At 41.3% G+C, this 22,655-nt stretch overlaps 1 protein-coding gene across 2 annotated transcripts in view; it reads right to left on the reverse strand.

Annotated features, from left to right (window-relative positions):
* The window catches only part of cntn4 (contactin 4), a 208,356-nt gene that overhangs the window by 140,807 nt on the left and 44,894 nt on the right, over window positions 1-22,655 (reverse strand). For both annotated transcript variants that reach the window (XM_086291344.1, XM_086291345.1), the window contains exon 3: window positions 850-982. In XM_086291344.1, the coding sequence (XP_086147470.1) occupies window positions 850-982 (133 nt within the window). The remainder of the gene's footprint in view (window positions 1-849; window positions 983-22,655) is intronic.

Raw genomic sequence — 22,655 nt, forward strand, 5'->3', positions numbered from 1 at the left:
TTCACAGTGGACAGCAGCTGGAGTTCCACATCTGTACACCTGTACAAGGTATGCACACCTCTTTTAACTATCAGGAATATGCTCAACATGTAAGGCGTTTAAACATGTTCTGAATCCACGATGGCCAAATCTAATTCACTGTCAATGGAACAACTTCGGGCTTTGCTGATTAGAAACTTGCTGCTTTCTGGTTCACAGACGACATGTATGTGTGAGGATAATGTGTGAGGATAAGTCTCGTGTAATTATTTACTCATCAGTTGAGCCTTTGGAATTTGTCACGTGTGATATTTGATTTGTACTTTTAAAAGACGTCACTATCACTGCCAAATTGACAAAATATTATGAGATTAGACCTTTTTCTCTTTTTATTTATGGGTTCCTACCCTGAACATCACATCTTTGTACCCCAGAAACAAACAGCTTTGATTCAAAGCAGTAAGAAGAAGGATATATTGCACTTTCTGTAAAAAATATATTATTATCAGGGAAAAAGATCAAATGTCCACAGACTAAATAACGGTTCTACGAAGAGGGGAGACATGGAGATAACAGGTGTTAACAAAAAGCAAACTGCCTTTTAGCGCAAAGAATCAGGTGACTGTTCTGTACAGAAATGCAAGTGTGCTGCAGGATTTGTGGGCACACGAGTTTTGCCACAGTCCTCTCTCAGTGGCATTTTCAGCTGCCAAAATGCAACGGGGACTGCTGAAGACAAAATGGAGACATTTGTCCGCGACATGATGTCAAAAAATTGAAAGATATTGAGACTATCACTTGTATAAAAGCATGCAGCATCAACAGGGAGAGGAGGAAGAGAGAGATAAAGGACTGCAGTCACGCACTCACCGGTACATGGGAGGTGGGCTTCCCTCGGCCTCGCAGCTGAACACCACCTCTCGGTTTTTCTCCACATTCTCCACAGGATACACGATGCTGCCAGGCTGCTTGGTAAAGACGGGGCTCTGTAGGACGCTGCTCTCTGTGGGACAGCAAGGAAAGACAAAACTTATCCACCAGCCTGTTTGCCAAGCAGCCAATTAGTCAGCGGCAGAAACAGGTTATTGCTGCTTTAAGTCTTTGAGAGGGCAAAACCACAAAGCAGGCAAAACATATCAATTTGAACTGCCTGTCACGACACCGAGCACAGGGAAGAATGATTTGAAGTAAGACGTGTCTTCAGCTTCTATTTAGGTGGTAATAGGGTATAGGGATAGATTTATGTTGGACTATTATCGAGAAAAATGTTTGCATTTGCTTCAGACAACTCATTTTTATTTGTTAATTTATTTATTTGCCCAGTGATGTTAGGATCATTTACCCCTGCAGAGGTGCAATCAGTCAGTTTCTCTTTGTTGTAAATGGCACAAAAGAAGTCTTAGTTACTTCGTTAAAGCAGCCGTTAAGGCCGCTTGAGGAAAGCAATTCGTATTTCTTTGTTGCAAATCGCAACCAAAGTCAGTCGGAATCAGTCGGTTCCATCTGATATCAGTGAGCTCAGGTTTTTATGGAGAGGTGCTATTTTATATTGAATGTTTTGCCAAATTGCAAAGAATAATGGTTCTGTAAAAAAGTAAAAAAACCCAAAACAAAACAAAAAAACCCCTCTAAAAGCAAAGAAAATCATTTTTAATTTATAAGCCTGTCTCTTTTTAGACGTCTGGGCTCATAGCCGCTAAAAACATTTAACCTGAACACTGTTGCTGGTAGAGTGACTGAAGGAATTTCTTTTCTTTTCTTTGTATATTGTAACCAAACAAAAGACAGACTGCAGAACAGCTTGTGACATCAAACATTTACAATGAAGGTACACAAGGCTAAAATTGTGAGATAAATTATGGAGGTGTATTTCACATCTGATGTGCTGTTGGGAGTGTACATATATATACAGTGGGGCAAAAAAGTATTTAGTCAGCCACCGATTGTGCAAGTTCCCCACCTAAAATGATGACAGAGGTCAGTAATTTGCACCAGAGGTACACTTCAACTGTGAGAGACAGAATGTGAAAAAAAAAAAATCCATGAATCCACATGGTAGGATTTGTAAAGAATTTATTCGTAAATCAGGGTGGAAAATAAGTATTTGGTCAATAACAAAAATACAACTCAATACTTTGTAACATAACCTTTGTTGGCAATAACAGAGGTCAAACGTTTACTATAGGTCTTTACCAGGTTTGCACACACAGTAGCTGGTATTTTGGCCCATTCCTCCATGCAGATCTTCTCGAGAGCAGTGATGTTTTGGGGCTGTCGCCGAGCAACACGGACTTTCAACTCCCGCCACAGATTTTCTATGGGGTTGAGGTCTGGAGACTGGCTAGGCCACTCCAGGACTTTCAAATGCTTCTTACGGAGCCACTCCTTTGTTGCCCGGGCGGTGTGTTTTGGATCATTGTCATGTTGGAAGACCCAGCCTCGTTTCATCTTCAAAGTTCTCACTGATGGAAGGAGGTTTTAGCTCAAAATCTCACGATACATGGCCCCATTCATTCTGTCCTTAACACAGATCAGTCGTCCTGTCCCCTTGGCAGAAAAACAGCCCCATAGCATGACGTTTCCACCCCCATGCTTCACAGTAGGTATGGTGTTCTTGGGATGCAACTCAGTATTCTTCGTCCTCCAAACACGACGAGTTGAGTTTATACCAAAAAGTTCTACTTTGGTTTCATCTGACCACATGACATTCTCCCAATCCTCTGCTGTATCATCCATGTGCTCTCTGGCAAACTTCAGACGGGCCTGGACATGCACTGGCTTCAGCAGCGGAACACGTCTGGCACTGCGGGATTTGATTCCCTGCCGTTGTAGTGTGTTACTGATGGTGACCTTTGTTACTTTGGTCCCAGCTCTCTGCAGGTCATTCACCAGGTCCCCCCGTGTGGTTCTGGGATCTTTGCTCACCGTTCTCATGATCATTTTGACCCCACGGGATGAGATCTTGCGTGGAGCCCCAGATCGTGGGAGATTATCAGTGGTCCTGTATGTCTTCCATTTTCTGATGATTGCTCCCACAGTTGATTTTTTCACACCAAGCTGCTTGCCTATTGTAGATTCACTCTTCCCAGTCTGGTGCAGGTCTACAATACTTTTCCTGGTGTCCTTCGAAAGCTCTTTGGTCTTGGCCATGGCGGAGTTTGGAGTCTGACTGTTTGAGGCTGTGGACAGGTGTCTTTTATACAGATGATGAGTTCAAACAGGTGCCATTCATACAGGTAACGAGTGGGGGACAGAAAAGCTTCTTACAGAAGACGTTACAGGTCTGTGAGAGCCAGAGATTTTCCTTGTTTGAGGTGACCAAATACTTATTTTCCACCCTGATTTACGAATAAATTCTTTACAAATCCTACCATGTGAATTCATGGATTTTTTTTCACATTCTGTCTCTCACAGTTGAAGTGTACCTCTGGTGCAAATTACTGACCTCTGTCATCATTTTAGGTGGGGGAACTTGCACAATTGGTGGCTGACTAAATACTTTTTTGCCCCACTGTATATGTGTGTGTGTGTGTGTTTAAAGGCATGCACGATTAATAGGTTAAGACAAATAAGAAACAGATATATAGTGTTGCACATAAATGAGAAGGGAACATAACCTCACACTGGTGAAGAGCTGGAAGCGAGGCGAGTCTTGAGGTTGCAGTTTTTAAAGCGACCCCCTGACCAGCATCCTGCTAAGACCCTCAGTCCAGCCCAGAGGCTTCATTATAATACACATACAGTTTCTGATGTTATGTTGCATCAGAACATAACATGGGAGAGTAAGCTGTGCTTGGTACTTTTATAATTTATATGGCAGGTATCCTGTATCTGCTCTTGTGTTTAATCCTTCCAACTCACAAAAGAGATTTCAATTCAGTTCAGTTTTACTTATATAGCACCAAATCACAGTAACTGACACCTCAACCTTTATATTGTGAGGTTAAGACCCTCCAATAATACTGAGAAAACCCCCAAAATTAGGCACGAGCAAGCGATTTGGTGAACGTGGGAACGAAAAACTCCAGGTTAACAGGGAGAAACATCGAGCAGAACCAGGCTCGGGGGGCATCTGCCACAACTGGTTGGGGCTAAGGGGAAGGACAGAGGACAAAATGTCACTGTGGGTTCAGCATGTAGAAAAAACCCCCCGAAACCAAACCTAAACAGATGAAGAAACTGAGATCACGAGCTAATGCTCAATGTTCTGTCACACAGATTGGTTCTTCCTTGGCCTAAGCTCCGCCTCTTTACCTGGTTTTATCATGTAGTTTGGTAGTTCAGGCATAAAAGTGGTTTGACAGACAAACAGCGGTTATGTTTACAGAAACAAACAGCTACATTACAGAGTTTTAAAAAAGAAAGAAAGAAAAACAGAAGAACACAGCGGGTGCACTTTTGTAGCTCAGTCCTCAGTGTTGTTGAAAAATGGGCTATATTTAAGTCTTCTTATTACTACTTCTGATGCATGATTCACACTTCACTGCAGATATCTACATAACGTAGCATTTTCTTAATATTTGAAAAATGGAAGGAAATACAAACCATTAAGTGAAACATGTTAGCTGCCGCCTTGAACCTTGCTTTCTTTTTCTTTTACTTTCAGAAACCACAAGAGAAACTAAGCACAGGTCAACATAAAGTGGAAATTACTTATACTCTGCTTATGTTTTTAATACTTTAAATGTCCATGAAGGTTCTTAGTTTAAGTTTAATGCTTAAGCTATCATTATCCAGGCAATCTAACTAAAGTCTTGATATCAGCAAAGAAATATGAATCATGCTAAGAGCAAACATGTTGCATTTTGGGGCAGATTTAAAGCTGTCAGTCAGTCTGTCTGTTGTGTAGTGTATGTGTGCTGTGATTCAGACACTCTTGAGTTTCACAGTCTACAACAGCTAACGTTTTTCTATTGTTCTTTTATCTGTTTTGCTGATAGAGAAGATGACTCGATTACATCTCCACAGCAACTCTTAGCGGGGGAAGAATGTAAAAGTGGTGGTGACAGGTGCTATACGTATGATTGAATGGGACCAACAACAGTTTATGTCACAGTATTTGTGTTTCAGGTTCTGAATTAATAATCTTTGTTTATTGTTATTCATGGTTTTTGTTATCTTTATTTCTTACGTTCTCACTGATGGTTTGGTTCAAGATGGCGCCGAGTATGGCAGCCTCGTCGCGAGCTCCCCCAAGCAACGGCTTTCTTCTGTGTTTAAATTTACTTTTCCTTTATTTTTTCACGAGCAGCACTTGTCTCCTTGTGTACGACCGACAAACCTTACTGGACATAAAAGACGGTCTTTCTTATAACTTTCCGGAGTTCAAGTTTTGCAACACGGACGCTCCGTTTGCAGACCCCCCATTCATCTCACCTGAGACGCCTTTGTTCTCTGGCCCTGGAGGCCGCAAACGCCGACGCAGAGGGAGAAGATCTGGCGTTCTGGTTCGACTGAGACGGCGCACTTACAGACCACCGTTACCCAGTTTATTACTGGCTAATATGCAGTCTCTGGAGAACAAGCTGTGCGAGCTTCGGGCACGGATGTCATTCCAGCGAGAGATGCGGGACTGCTGCGTGATCTGCCTCACAGAAACCTGGCTATCGGACAAAGTACCCGACTCCGCAATACAACTGCCGGGGTTCTCTGTGCACCGCGCGGACAGGTCACAGGATCTTACTGGGAAAAGCAGAGGCGGTGGTGTGTGTTTCATGATCAACAACAGCTGGTGTGATTATGCGAACGTGCACCCGGTCAAATCCTTCTGCTCACCGGACCTGGAGTACCTGATGATTAAGTGCCGGCCATTCTGGCTACCGAGGGAATTTACAGCAGTGATTATTACGGCTATTTACATTCCCCCACAAGCCGACACTGACCGTGCACTCAGGGAACTGTACAGCGCGATCAGCAGCGAGGAAACCGCACACCCAGAGGCAGCGTTTATCACAGCCGGAGACTTTAATAAGGGAAACCTGAAGAAAGTCTCACCAAAACTCCATCAACACATCCTTTTCAACACACGTGGAAACCGGCAACTCGACCACTGTTACACCTCTTTCCGGGATGCGTACAAAGCCCTCCCCCGCGCCCCATTCGGCCAATCAGATCACTGCTCCATCCTGCTCCTGCCCGCCTACAGGCAGAAGCTGAAACAGGAAGCTCCAACCCGGAGGGCGGTGCACTGTTGGACGGACCAATCGGAGTCTGCGCTGCGGGACTGTTTTGATCACGCGGACTGGGAAATGTTTCACGTGGCCGCCAGAGACATTGATGAATACACAGACTCAGTCTGTGGATTTATCAGGAAATGCGTGGAAGATGTCGTCCCATCCAGAACAGTCAAATCCTTCCCAAATCAAAAACCCTGGATTAACGGAGATGTTCGCGCGGCACTGGCGGCACGGAACACCGCCTTTGCCTCCGCGAACACATCGGACTACAAACACGCACATTACCAACTCCGGAAGACAATCAAAGCAGCCAAACGTGAGTACAGGGACAGGGTGGAGCAACAGTTTGACAACCCTCGGAGTATGTGGCAGGGACTAAACACGATCACAGACTTTAGAGGGAAAACCAGCACACCGCAGACCACGGCCTCTCTGTGTGAGGATCTAAACGTATTCTACGCTAGATTCGACACAGCGAACACCATGAGACCGGACAGTGTGCGCACCGCGGATGACGTCAGTGCACACACTGTGTCTGAGGAGGATGTGCGGAAGTGCTTCAGGAAGGTGAACGCACGCAAAGCTACTGGTCCGGACGGGATTCCCGGCCGCGTCCTCAAGTCATGCGCGGCTCAGCTGGCTGGAGTGTTCACGCACATCTTCAACCTTTCCCTCTCTCTGTCTGTAGTCCCAGCCTGCTTCAAAATGGCCACCATCGTCCCTGTACCCAAATCCTCCACCATCTCCTCATTGAACGACTGGCGACCTGTAGCCCTGACCCCCATCGTAAGCAAATGCTTCGAGAAGCTGGTCAGGGACTTCATCTGCTCTGCACTACCCGACTCACTGGACCCTCTACAGTTTGCATACCGCCACAACAGGTCCACTGATGATGCCATAGCCCTGACACTACACACTGCCCTGTCACACCTGGAGAAGAGAGACACGTATGTGAGAATGCTGTTTGTAGATTACAGCTCAGCATTCAATACCATCGTTCCCTCGAAGCTGGACAGGAAACTGCAGGATCTAGGACTGAGCAGCTCCCTCTGCAGCTGGATCCTTAGCTTCCTGTCTGACAGACGCCAGGTGGTCAGACTGGGCAGCATCACCTCATCCCCCATCACACTGAACACTGGTGCTCCACAGGGGTGTGTACTGAGCCCTCTCCTGTACTCACTCTACACCTACGACTGCACAGCCACTAACAGCTCCAACATCATTGTGAAGTTTGCGGACAACACTACAGTGGTGGGTCTTATCACCAACAGTGATGAGACGGCTTACAGGGAGGAGGTCAGCGCCCTGACCCACTGGTGTCAAGACAACCATCTCACCCTCAACGTCGCAAAGACAAAGGAGTTGATAGTGGACTTCCGGAGGTGCAGAGAAGTACACACCCCCATCACCATCAACGGCGCTGCTGTGGAGAGAGTGAGCAGCTTCCGGTTCCTTGGAGTACATCTGGCTGAGGATCTTACGTGGTCAGTACACACAAACAAAACAGTGAAGAAGGCGCAGCAGCGCCTCTTCTTTCTCAGGAGACTGAAAAGATTCGGCATGAGCCCCCGCATCCTCAGGACCTTCTATCACTGTGCCATTGAGAGCATCCTCACTGGATGCATCACCACCTGGTATGGCAACAGCACCGCCTACAACTGCAAAGCTCTCCAGCGAGTAGTGCGGTGCTCTGAACGGATAATTGGAGGTGAGCTTCCCTCCCTCCAAGACATCTACAGGAAGCGCTGCCTGAGGAAAGCGGGGAGGATCATCAAGGACTCCAGTCACCCCAGCCATAAACTGTTCAGACTGCTTCCATCAGGAAGGAGGTTCTGCAGCATCCGGTCCCGTACCAGCAGACTGAGAGACAGCTTTTTCCATCAGGCCATCAGACTGCTGAACACGTCATAGACACCTCAGCTTCACTACTGGAACTTCAACATTATGCACTCCACACTGTATATAAATGCCACTTGTTTTGCACATATTCAACTCTGTATATTTTATATATTTTATTATTATTATTATTATTATTATTATTATTATTATTATTATTATTTTATTTTTATTTTTTTATTTTATTTTTTTTACTATTTAATTTGTAAAAATGTGTATACACACACACACACACACACACACACACACACACACACACACACACACACACACACACACACACACACACACGTAGGAAAATATTTAGTATACACATCCAGAAATGCATACACTATTATATATTGTACATATATTTATTAGTTTCAGGTTGGCCATTCTTGTATTTTGCTCGTTTGTGTTGTTGTGTTGTTGTGTTTGCACATCTCTGTTGCTTGTGGGGCTCGCACACAAGAATTTCACTCGCATGTGCTGTGCCAGTGTGCCTGCACATGTGATGTGACAATAAAAGTGATTTGATTTGATTTGATTTGATCTCAGTTCTCCCTCCCTCAGTGTTTATCTTAGTCTTTGTTTAGTCTCTGTTCCCGTGTCCCTGTGTTAAGCTTGCATGTCTTGAGTCTGGGTTTCGGTCTGTGCGTCTTCCTGTTTTATTTTGATACTTCCTTTTCCTTTGTATTCAGTTTTGCTTCTTCCCCGGTCTCATTATGTTAGATTAGTCCCAGCTGTGTTTCCCTGCTGTTTCTAATTCCCTTGTTACTCCCTTGTGTATTTAAGCCCTGTGTTTTCCTCGGTCCGTTGTTGCGTCTTTAACCATCATTTACCCTGTCAGTACTGCATGTGTCCTCTGTGCTCCTGACTAATTCCTAGTTCTCTGTTAGTTTTCTAGTTTGAGTTTCACGTTTCCAGTTTCTAGTTTTGTTTTCTTGTATTCGGTGTTAGAGATTTTCCCAGCAAATAAAGCTGCTGCTTTGAGTTTACTTTTCTGTGTATGAGTCCTGCATTTGGGTCCTTGCCTTTGCCACAACACAAACCATGACAGTTTATGAGACAGGCAGGGTGAAGATTCAAAGAGTTGAACAGTATCTGACATTACTTCTAGTACTCTGCAAAGGTACTTTGCTGTAATTTGTGGTCTTGAGCAACACGTCTCCAGGCTAAAAGTTTCCAGAGGAGTGTTGTTTTGTTTGGTTCTTAAGCCAACACTGACCTGCAACTTATTCAATCATAATAAAGGAATGAACCTGAGGTGTGTCTACACATTTTACACCAGTTTTTTTTTTTTTACACTAATTATAATTGGTATCCCTAGGCACTTTCTTGCTATTTCTTTAGCTGAATTTGTTCCCATCTATTCAGCTGAATGCATATAAAGCCAGTGATAAATGTGAAATTTGACAGGCAGGAAAGCTTTTTGCAAGAAAACTTGACTTTACAATTTTGTTGAAGAATAAAGGTGGTCATACCAAATCCTGACTTTATTCAAATAATATATATATAAAAAAACAACAACAAATATAAATACAAAGAAATGGTCAGGGACAACATTTCAAACTTGCACTGCAGGAATCTACTGTACATCTTGACCTCCTTCATTAAATACAAAGTAAATGCGTCTCTGGTTCGATCCCTGGCTGGTGTGTGAATGAGGCATGTTGTATAAAGTGAGTGTAGAGTACAACAGTGTTCTATAAGAACCCGCCCATATTTTAGGCCTCCTGTGTGCTTAAAGTAGCACACATACTGATGGCAACCAAAGATTTAGTTTCCCTGACATAAAGAAAAATGTTATAACATGACCTTAAATCTGAATATAAGTAGTGATTATGTTACGTGCCTTAACTCTGTCAGACAGATACTCCTGTAGCCCATTACATGACAAATTTAGAAAAGATGTTCCGACTTACAACCTGTGACATAGAATTACTGTGTAAGAGGAGACTCAATATATGTCTAAGCAGTTACAGTGAAATCACATGAAATCGAGCATTATTTAATGACATGGGATAGAGATTAGGTCTCAGCACAGTGAGGACAGCAGACACTTCTCATCTTCTGCTGTAAGTTGTGGATAATGAGCTCTACAGCATTCACACACACTGCAGCATACAGCTGAATCATCATCTAAAAGTATGGGACTTGGAGCTGGATGATGACATTAATATATTATCAGGAAGTCAAGTACATCTTTTTTTCCCTTCCCACTTCCTTATTGAGTTTCCATGCCTGTCCGAGTGAAGCAGAATACTGAATCATTGGAGCCTTCCCCGACCAGGAAGTTATCGCACTAATGAACTTAAGCTGTGGGAGATGTGGGAGATTGAACTAAGGTAACACTGGACCACTGCTAACATTTCATTTAAACTGGACATATACATGTATTAGGCACAATTACACAGTTATTTACAACACTAGCTTATCTTCAAATGTATGTCAATATTTCATTTTTAAAAGAATATTGTGATACTCCTGGCTGTAATTTAAACAAGCTTTTTTGAGTACAGCCCAGAAAAGAAAGGCCAAGAGGTTTCTCTCCTGCAGAGGAGAAGTTCATTAGAATTACAGCCTCAGAAACCACAACAACAGCTTGGATTAGAGCTCACATCACCACTTTTCAACTGTTCAAAGGAGAAAACGTGAATCAGGTATTCACAGTTGAATTGGTGCAGCAAAACGACTGCTCAGGGAGACGTATGGAAGGAAGATAACTGATTGGGCCAAGAAGAAGAGGGAATCGAAATTAGATTAGTCCAAAGACTTTGGTGTGATGGCTTGATATGTGACAAGAATGAAAGCTTTTTGGTTCCATTTTTAAGAGATGCAGAAAAGGAGTACGGATATTGGAAGTGTTATACGTTATAATGATGTGGGGGAATATTTACAAAAGTCACTTTTGTCATTTTCTTCACAATTCAAGGCAACAGGTAACCAGCATGACTAATACATCATTCTGCAGCAGCAACAGGACAATGAGCCAAAACACTGCTGAAGTGAAGTTTACCAGGAATCAGAGGCATGAGGCTCACTGATAGAATAAAGAGTAAGAAAAGATATTATTAAAGCAAAATTACAAACACTAAACCAGTGTCTCCCAAAGTGTTGGCCAGGACCCCCTAGTGGGGTGTGAAGGTACTGCAGGTGGGCTGCAACGATAAGAGTTTGCTTACAAGTATGTACAACTACCGATTTACAGTATATAAATGTATTTATATAAACAGTGAATTAATACTGGTAATAGGAGTTGATTAGTTTGGGATATTATGTTGCTCTTGTATTGAAGTTTGTGTCCCAGTGGCAGGTCGGTCACACATTGGCCTTAACACTTTTCATATGACTGGGTAGAATTAGCAATTTAGAGCCAATAGCCTGTGCTGTTTATGTTATTTGAAACCAACTTTTAAGGAAATACATGACTTTCTTTTGCTTTTTGGGCAAAGGAAAGACTGGGTGGGCACCTTGGGAAGTGGATCGCAGCACTACTGACTTTGGGAATGGCTGCACTAGACATTAGTGGTGGGTGGGATACAGATACAGCATTCATAATTTTATAAATCATTAGAATTTTTTAAATACTGCTGAAGAGTTTTTCAAGTGGCTTGTTATGTTATGTTATTGGCTACTAGTAGGATTGGCAAGTGTATGCGGGGGTAGTGTGTCCTTTCCAGTCATAGTTCTAATCATATGACTCATATGCATTAATATGAAATTTTTAATCCAGAACTATCTCTCTTCAACAGGCGGCACATGGCAGAATAATAATAACAATTTACATAATAATTTGTGGAATATAAAATATGTCCAGCACCAGTAACTGCACATTTATAAAACTTCACAGCTGAACATCAGGTTAGACTATGTTAGCTAGGTAGATGGTAACAGCTAGGACGGGCTCCATCGCCACATTCAACAACTGTAAAGACTGATGGAGGATGAAGAAAAAAGCGTACACCAAAATAACTCTGTCACTGCAGGTGTGTCTCAGGCAGCTCTTCCACGCACAGCAGTAGAGATCCAGGTGAAGTGGAGACGATGTGTTATTCAAGGCTAACAGATGTTTTTTGCCATCCACAGAACACTGCGTGCCACCTATGAGTCCAAATATTGTTTGAAAGTCGAATTTTACAGCTGTTAACGCTATGCTGACTTTGTTTTAAAACTTAGCAGAACGATAGATCCCAACGATCATTTTCAGCCTTTGACCTTTCTAAAAGCGCTGCTGTCAGATTGCCCGTAGATCAGTCATCCATAACGATTTAGTTTGTACTATGACTGAACACCAGCTTAGCCAAGCCTTTGGACCACATAATGCCACTGGTGTTACAACTTGATGACAGAGGATTTGTTACAGGGGGTGCCTCCGTGGATCCAAACAGTCCAGACTGTTTTTCCTCATTGTTCACTTACTGAAGGCAGAATCATTGTGAGGAGGTTCGGGTACAGTGGTTGACTTGTTTATCATAGCTCCGATCTTTTACAGCTCCATTTTCTGCCTTGCTTTTTGGTTTAATGCTGTAATGCCGATCACCTCTGCACATAAAAAATATCACAAACAAGGGTTTGACAATTAGTTTGACTGTAGAAGAAATGTCATATTTTTCGCTTTATCATCTCCACAAATATTGATGGAAACCCTCCAAAAAACCTAAAATCGAGTAGAAAAAATAATTTTGTATGTGTAACTGTCACGATGCAGATCCAACTTATTTAATTTGTGGCAAACTTTTAAGCAACAGGAATCTTCAGCATTGTGTTGTAGAAATAATGACAGAGCTGTATGGGACTGCATGCACAGGCGATGCATAATTCAAAGAACTGCTTGATAGGCAATCTAATTCATGACAATGTTTCTCTGCATACCTCACCTTTTCACAGTATCAAAGTCTGCTTCCAATTCCCCAGAAGCATTCAAACATAATGCTAATTTTAGTGTGGGCCGGACTATTCTTTCTTTATGCAAAACTGAATGCAACATTTAAAGGTGTCACCCCCTGTCAGAGTCTGGAAAGTGAGGCATTACAGAGAAAGCTTCCAGTAAAATCTCCAAGAAATGAAGCCTGCAGTCGTTGATACTGCTACCGACGCTGTCGGAGCCATTGTCACAGGGCTTGGACATATATAGGCCTTGAATTCCTATTTAAAAACTGTAATCATGACTTACGACTGCTCTGTGAAGAGAGAGCAGAGAGCTGCTCAGAAATGCCTCTCAACTGTTAACCAGCATCTCACCAAAACAGGATTTAAAACAACAATACAGCCACATGCATGCTCATGTTTCGCTTCTAATTATTTCTAGCAAGAGTTAGTTGTTTCCTGATCATTCTTTCGTAACTACTCAGGTCATTCAAAGACATAACAATTCCCATCTGGCAAATTTGTTTTACATTTTGGTTACAAACAGCCTAGTTTGTCCACTGTCACCTCATAAATTCTTGAACAAAATGAAATAGCAATGTGCTGATTTGAAAATAGGCAGCTGCATACCATTTGCAGAAAAAGATAATACAGACAATACCACAAAAGCTTTAATGGTTGCATTCGAAAGCCAATTTTTGACTGCAATTTTAGTGAGTTAAGGGCTTTCCAATTGGAACGCACTTAACAGAGCTTGTGCTGTTTCCATTATTAGCAACAGTTACAATAGTAATTTCAAGTTTTTGCAAAGATAGAAAATGAAAGTGCCACACTCAGAATGTCGCTCTGTTTTATCCAAACTAGCTCACTAAAACACAAAAATGAATAAATAAATAAACACTTAAAAAAAATGCAGCTGTGAAAATGATTTAGTGTCCTCGAGTGACTACAGAGATTCTGTAAATCCACGAACTGCAAAAAACCCCCAACACAGCACTTTTGTCATCACTTTCTTCTTCCCTGAGAAGATTTATATCTCTATTACTCATAAATTAGTGGAACTGTCGCGTATAAGACTGCTGCAAAAATATCACCGAAACCATCTGCACAGACATTTCCACCTGTTTTTTCTGTTTATTTGGCAGATCAAATATATGACGTGTAAACATTAGCAAATATGGAATCTTTTCTTTTTGCACTTTTTGTTATGAGAGGCATTTATCTTAATCCAGCCGTCACTCCGCCAATATGCTCAGTTTTGTTCCTGCTGCTGCGTAACTGCTTGGATGCTGATGCTGTGATGCACACAAGTATATTTGTACATAAAACTGTTGTCCAAGTTACCTGTGCAGTTCATAAAAACATCTGGATAATACAAAATTGAAATAGTAAGGACAATATATTACCTTTTTGTCCTTACTGACCTTACTGACCTTTATGACCAGATTTTTTTGCATCCAAGTCTGTGATTGGCTGGTTTTGTGGCACAAATATAACGGTGTACAGAAAGAGTTGAGCGCGCACGGGCAGAAATGTTGAGAGCGCGAGCAACACGTTGCGAGCAAGCGCAAATGCAAAAACTGAGTGAGAGGGGCTGCTGTTGTGTGTGTGGATACCCATATGGAAAAGATATAAATCTTATAAAGTTTGTATCTGTCTTGTGTGAAACTTGTATGAAAAGCATATAAGATATAAGATCCCTTGAAAAATTATATAATGAAACTTGTATGTTTTGGATACTTACTAAAACAATGTATGAAAGTAATGCGAAAGTGACCACTTTCATGAGTAAATCATGTAAGCCTTATATGATTTACTCATGAAAGTGGCCACTTTCATGAGTAATCACATATAAGTTTTTACTATTTCTTTTCCGTATGGGTAATAGCAAACACTGAAATACATTTTTTGCACGCAGCAATGAATTTTTTTCACTCAAATTTAGCTTTTCTTCGCTCAAAATAAATTTCTCCTCAAAATGCAACACTTGCACCTGCAATTATTTTTTAATGTGCGATCAGAATAGTGGCACAAAAATAACTCCATATTCCACAAATTAACCTATGTAATTCATTAGTGTGAATATTTAGTGCGGATAATTCAAAGAGCAGTGAGGACTACTAGAACATGACTTAATTTTGCGGAAGATGCCATCGGTGACAAAACTAAAAGGAAAAACAAATCCTTTAAACAGGCGATGAGATGAACAGACACCGAGTAACAAATGTGTTGTAAAGAAGTCAAACTGCCTACAATGTAAGTGACTTTTACTTGTGCTTGTGTTTTGCTGTTTGCATTGCTAATACAAAGAGTAGCACTGTGTGTACAGTAGAGGCTAACTCCAACATTTTTCACTCTGCATGAACAGAGGGTGTTGTAAAATGAAGTGCCTTGAATTGTCCATGCATTAATCAAACTGTCTTATCTGGTGTAGATGATGCTGTTTAGCATGCTTTCCTGTGTATCAAACCGCACTGAAAAAAAAGAAGTAGGTCAAGCTGAAAGTCCTAAAACTGTGTTTCTCTAACACTCTGCTAACTTTACTATGTATCCCAGTAGCCCTGTTACACCTGCGACAGGCTGTTCTTCTTCTCGGTATTACAACATGATTCATGCAACTTCCAGCCCAAAGCACCAGGTTACTGCCACAGGGACTACCTACAGCACTATGGAAATTGGCTGCTGCCTGCATTACGCTGACATTCAAAGATTTTCGCATCTAACTGGAGCGAAAAATATGTACAGATGTAGAAAAAGTCTTTGATCTTTGCTGTTTCCACGTTTTTCTCTGTCAGTTTGCAGATTATTTCGTCCGTTTGCACGGATTACAGTTAACTTCTGTATGTATTTATGTAGTTGTATTTTCACTGCTGTCATTCATGCTTAGTAGATCGCAGGATATTTTGAAAATCCACTACTGTCTACACTCTATCCTTCTGCTGACATGTTTGTTTCCATAACAATTTCAAATCAAATATGTCCTCATTAAAACTCTGAAAGGCTCCAAAATGCTGTTCAATGCCACAGTGCAGGATAATAGCAGCAGATGCATTTGGGAAGAAAAAAAGCTCTTTTTTTTCTGGCTGTGTTGTTACCCATGAAGTGACATTAGGTCATCCCTGCATTTTTATGATCACAAATAAATTCTTTACATAAACAAACAAACAGTCACAGAATCTTTACAATGTTTTAATTAAGAACTGAAATCTCTCTGGTGTTTCAGCTGACTGGTTCTGACCTCAGAAAGAATCCAATCTGATTGCTTCTTTGTCTGCAAAAACAAAGGCAATGACAATCCAAAACAATTGAAATTACATTGCACTAGATGTGCATGCTTCACCATTTATCAGCTATGAACATGTTACACATAAAACATGTAAGATTTGAAGAATAAAAAATGAATAAGTAAACTAAATAAACTATAATTAAATAAACTTGGGTGGGAAATACTTGATCAGATCAGTAATGTGAAACAGCACATGCCATCAGTATGAAGGGTTAGGGTTATTTTTGTTTTAATTGCCTAAAAAATAACCGATAACCTTAACCCTATTTTGAAAATGGCAAGCTGACAGGCAATAATAATGAGATGCGTTCTTCTGAAGTTAACTGTTAATTCTGGTATTTCTGTACAACTATTTCTACTTCATTTTAGATATACAGTAATGTGAAAAAGCCTGATTTCATTATATTTTGCTTCCAAGGAACCAGAGTTGTCATTTAAAGTGGCCTTCTCCACTTTCTTTGGTTTTCTGAGGGTCTTCAGAGTTTTTCTTTGACTGTTTTTTCACTCATTTTTAGTACAGAAACTCATACGTGTCCATTTTCAAGCAATATTTTTGGGTGTTCTTTTGTTAAGCCATTTAGCACTAACCTAAGAATCATTCAAACCTAAAAAGGCACCAAACTCAAAGGCTGAAGCAGTGTTGGGTCTACACATATCAGACAAATGAGCAAAGAGCTCATTTTAAATGATATCTTCAGGTACTTTTGGTTACTGTATAAGCAGTCTATTGCAAAAACACATTGTTTGTTCTTATTAGCTTAGTTGAATCTATAAAAATGACAAAGATAAAATAATTTCACAGGCATAAAATAGTAGTAGGCCTACAAATCTACAGAAAACTGGAGCAAAGATCTGACACAAGAACCTGATACTACTATTTGCCAAAGCTTCCGACCGGTGGCACTGACGTCACATCTTATGAAGACTCTAGAGCGGCTCTTCCTCAACCTCCTCCGACCACAGGTACAACATGCCCAGGACCCACTACAGTTTGCATACAAGGCGGATGTCGGAGTGGAGGATGCCATCCTGTACCTCCTGCATAGAGCCCACTCACACCTGGATGGGGGAAAAGGCACGGTCAGGATCCTGTTTCTTGACTTTTCCAGTGCCTTTAATACCATCCGGCCATGTATGCTTCAGGAAAAACTGAACAGGATGGAGGTGGACCCCTGCCTGGTGGCTTGGATCTCCGACTACCTCACCGACAGGCCACAGTACGTCAGGCTGAAGGACATCACGTCTGACACAGTGGTCAGCAGCACAGGAGCACCACAGGGAACTGTGCTGTCCCCTCTTCTCTTCACCCTGTACACCTCTGACTTCTGCTACAACTCTGAACTATGCCATATTCAGAAGTTTGCAGATGACACGGCCATCATGGGGTGTATCTGGGATGATCAGGAAGAGGAGTACAGAAGTCTGGTGAGGAACTTTGTCGCATGGAGTCACACAAACCACCTGCAACTCAACACCTCAAAGACTAAGGAACTGGTTGTGGACTTCGGGAGGTCCAGAGAAGGTCCACTGCCGGTTCAGATAGAGGGGGAGGAGGTGGAGGTGGTCAACAAGTACAAGTACCTCAGGCTGTGGGTGGACAATAAACTGGACTGGTCATGCAACACAGAGCACCTGTATAAAAAAGCCCAAAGCCGACTGTACTTCCTCAGGAGGCTGAGGTCTTTTAACATCTGCAGGAAGCTCCTGAGGATGTTTTACCAGTCGGTGGTTGCTGGAGTACTTTTCTATGCTGTGGTGTGCTGGGGGAGCAGCACAACAAAGAAGGACTCATCCAGGCTGGAGAAACTGATCAGGAAGGCTAGCTCTGTGGTCGGCATGAAGCTGGACACTCTGGTGACAGTGGCAGAGAAAAGGACATTAAAGAAACTGATGGACATTATGAACAATGCTGGGCATCCTCTGCACACGGCCATTAACAACCAGAAGAGTCTTTTCAGTGACAGGTTGCTTCTCTCCAAGACAAGAACTAACAGACTTAAAAACTCCTTTGTCCCACACGCCATCAAACTGTTTAACTCCTCTCTGGAGGGGAGAGGGAGGAGAAACAGGTGGACAAAGGAGGGGGGAACAACTAAGCTGTAGTGCCTCTTTACCTCACTGTACAATACCTTGTGCAATACTTTTGTAAATAGTCAATGGTGGAAATAGACCTCAATACTTGAAATGTGCAATTCACTTGTATTTTTATTTTTATTCCTATTTATTCTATTTATCCCCTTCGTATATTTTATTTATGTGTGTGTGTGTGTGTGTGTGTGTGTGTGTGTGTGTGTGTGTGTGTGTGTGTGTGTGTGTGTGTGTATATAATATTCTGTAACTCTGTAACTTCTGTCGGTGCTGTGCTTTTGGAAACCGAATTTCCCAGAGGAACCCACCCGAGGGATTAATAAAGTTCTATCTTATCTTATCTTATCTTATCTTATCTTATCTTATCTTATCTTATCTTATCTTAGAAGTGGTCTCAGGTGGAAGGATGGCTGTCAGCGGCAACAGGTCATAAGAAGCGATTAATCTAAATTTTTAGTTTTTGCTTCAAATCATCATCAATGTGTAAGGAGGAGGTCAGAAGAGAGGTTCAACAGTGAGAGTCTACAGCCATCTGCAGAACACGGTGGAAGCTCTGTCATTGTGAAGTGTTGGGGGTCTTGCTAGAACTGATGAAAGATTGACATACTGACAGATTCTGGTCCATCCTGTGATGGAGTCTGATTGGCATCATCATTTTTCAGCATGAATTTTCAACACGGTATATATTTTACTCCATACCTGAATAGAAAAAACACACAATGGAGAACTATTAGGTGGAGTGACCATCCCAGAGCCTGGACCTCGACTTTATCGGTGTGAGATCATCTTTGCAGAATGACAGCCAAAGACGAGCTTTGAATGTCCTTCAAGAAACTTGGAGAACTATTCCTAAAGACTAGTTAAAGCAATTACACGAAATTGTACAGACTCTATGTTTGCACTTTTCAATAAACAAATGCATTTCCCATTTTTCCCAGCAAAGTATATAGAAATGAGGTGTGGCTAAAAACTTTTTGTACTATTTTTTTGTGCGGCTTTTTAAAAATACCAATTATTTCAATAAAGCAAGTGACTGACGTGCAAGTAACTTTTGCTTCACTTTATGCGCCTTTAAATACCAAACTTTTAATGTTATGTGCTTACTTGCATATTGCATGAATTACTTCTGGTTGTATTAGTAAAAATGGAACATGATAATATGCTCACTTATCCGAAAAAAGCACACTTATTTACTAAAAACAGAAAACATAAGATCGACAGCAAATACAAAATATTATTCAGCATTAATTACACACTAAGAGCACTGATGATATTTTCCTATCCTCAAGTTAACACGTCGATCTTTTTTACAGCACTAATTTTGATCATAGAGCATGTTCTACATGCAAAGCAATCAATACAGAAATAAAATAAAGAAGTTTAACCTTTATTGGAAGATGTTTTTCTGTGGGTATATCCATCAAAAGAGTTTGTGTGAAAAATACTGCCCTGCACAATAATCGCCACTCTGTATCAGCAAGCAATTGAGTGGGGGCTTTTTGAACAGCATTGTTTGTACTGGTCCTTTGAAACTAATCCACTGAGGGCTCGCAGGTTTTAATGTCATCCAACAAAGCCACAATCAAACAGCTATTCACGTGGTATCAATGGCAATCTTCTAAGAGCTGGAAGGGAGATATTTCTGAGCAGACTCTGCTGTCTCTCCCCTAAGCTGTCCATAAAGGAGAAGATTAATGGCCTGACGACAGTTCTGATTCATCTGTCCTGAACTGTCTTTATGTTCTGATTCTGACCTTGTTCGGAAAGCTTTTGCAACCATTTTAGCCACAACAGACTCCTTACAGGAATGAGCTCGTCGTGTGTGAAATGTGAAATAGTCAGCATTTATGTTCTTCACTATTGTTCTGTTTGCAGCAACAGAAACATCCGCTCCCAAAACATCTGGTCAGCAGCTTTGAGTAGCTTGAGGTTTTGGCAAAAGAGAGAACACAGTGAATTTCTTTGTATACTTTGATTGGCCCGATTTATCTTCAGAAACATGTATTTAGCATTACAGAAAAAAGATGAATGCTCTACGTTATTTGTGCTGAATATAGACAACTATAATCAGAAGACACTCCTGACTCATGGATTCCTACATAATCCGTGTAAGTACTGTTTCTGCTTTGAAGCACAGTACACTATGAAATGACTGCTTCTAAAAAGACTTTTTGTTTGTGCTGCCCACAATAACTGTGCGTCTGCCAACACTATTAGGCAGGCTGTAAATTTATTGTGCATGGTTAGTGAACAGCATGGCACTCTAATGTGGCCGTTTTAAAGCTTACTGCACCTTCTGCAGAGCAAACACATGAGAATCAAGATGAGGAGGTAAGTGAAACAAAATTAATCATATTTTTTATTCTATCACTCTCCGATTATGATGGAGCTGAACAGTGGACCCTGTTTTTTTTTTTTGTTTGTTTGTTTGTTTTTCTGTCTTAGACAGACATACGGACAGGTAGACTCAGTTCCCCAGTGAAGTGACAAATGATTACACAACCCTTAGTCTGATATAACACCTATCTGGGCAGAAAAGCCTAACAAGAAACACGAAAGAAATACTCAACATCCAATTCCCAGGGCAAGTGTCCTACAGAGTGTGAGTCCTGTAATATGGGCAGTAAACAAAATAGTTGGACTTCAGATAGTGTCTCTATTCATCAGTTGTGGGAAACATGTTCCAAAGTAACACATACTGTAATTACATAACATTTTTTAAATAATGCAGAAGTGTAACACATTACTGTACTAAATTCAGTAATCACATGGCTCTTCTGGTGCTACAATTAGCGGTTGTTAGCTTGTGTGCAAAGAAGAGGTCGTGGAGCGGTCTACAACTTTTGAGAAGTGGAGATGTGAACATTATTTTTCATTTTACTTTATTGTTAAAGTGGAAGCTGAATCCAGAAAACACAGAACTGGGTTTTTGCAAACATCTGCACAGATAGCATGCTAACACAAAGCTAGCAAAGAACCCAGAGTGATGCTAAAGCTGAGTGTATGCTAACCCTGAACTTTAACAGGTGAAAAAGCAATGACGCACAGTCAGGCTTGAAGTATTGTAGCAGTAGAATTGCAGTGACAATCTTGATTTTAGGATACAGGTTTTTGTTAACATTACCTGGTAATTAACACGTTCAGGATATATTATAGAGAATTTTACAGAATGCAACGGGCAGTGTATTAGCCATCTTTGCTATTACTATTGATTGACGCAGTAGAAATGTTTAATGAATATAGCATTTTTTCTTCCAAGCTAGCAGTCACTCAAGAATGCACCAGAATCCCTTTGTACAAGTCGGAATTTCAGAGTTCCCAGTGGGAATTTGAATCAGGAAACCTCCACCCCTTCTAGTTGGAGTTCCCACTTGGAAAGTTGGAGCAGTCTCAGCAACCCTAAGTTAACAACCCAAGATGGTTCGATTAAATGTAAACAGTAGTAAAATCGCAAACCTTTAATCTGTACTGCTGCTATTGTGTATTTGTGACTCACTAAAATAAGCAACATGCAGTGCCCCGATCAGACTCTATCCACGAATGTGTTTATTAAGTGCAAAAATCCCACGCATTGCTAGTGATAGATGAATAACTCTACCTAGCTTGAGAACAACTCCTATATTTCCTGGCTTTTTTGGAACACACGTGTTGTCACTCCTAAGTTCCAACGTTCAACTTTTGAGGTAGCTGAACTGCAGTATTGAGTGCAGCAAGACATTTGTACTTCTGTGTAAAATACAGATGTTTCAACTTACATTTGTCTATTGTTTTTTTGTAGGCTTGTATATGTGAATTGCACTTCAAAGATTCTATATTAAACTTTAAGAAGTAATACGGCAACCACCAACTATTAGATGTGTAAAGATAACCGTGGTGCATTGGTGATAGGAGAGAGATAAGTCAAGAGGATGTTTTTCTAATTGCCAAGTTATTAGCTTAAAGTTTGGAGACCTTTGCCTTCACGGTTAATATACATATGAACTAACAAAGACTGTAAGGAGGAAATTGGAAATAAACAGCAGTCTCATAAAGCAAGGGTATAGTTCAGGGCTTCGTAGATCCATCCAATATCCAAGATGTTCTCCCTCTTCTGCTCCTTTGCAAAATTTTGTTAATATTTGCTAGCCAGCACTTTAAAGCAAAATTTCAAGTTTCTGCCAGGCATCAGTGGTGTTCATACAATAAGTGACCGTGTCCTTTGGTGTATTGACGGTACCCTGTAACTCTAGCTTTACGGATGTAGGCGGAACTTCTTAATGAGGCTCCCTTCCTTTTGAGTCTCTGCTTAGACTGCCTGGAACAGACGAATGTGTTCAGTCTGATAGCAGCTTGTGGTGCTATCTGATAATCAGATTATCAGGCAAACTTTGAATTGCTTTGCA

This window comes from Aulonocara sp. 'chitande type north' Nkhata Bay, linkage group LG5 (assembly GCF_057382095.1).
Source record: "Aulonocara sp. 'chitande type north' Nkhata Bay isolate Kocher_YH1m ecotype deep benthic linkage group LG5, A_spYH_male_GT1.1, whole genome shotgun sequence".
In the NCBI taxonomy this organism is placed as follows: Eukaryota; Metazoa; Chordata; class Actinopteri; order Cichliformes; family Cichlidae; genus Aulonocara; species Aulonocara sp. 'chitande type north' Nkhata Bay.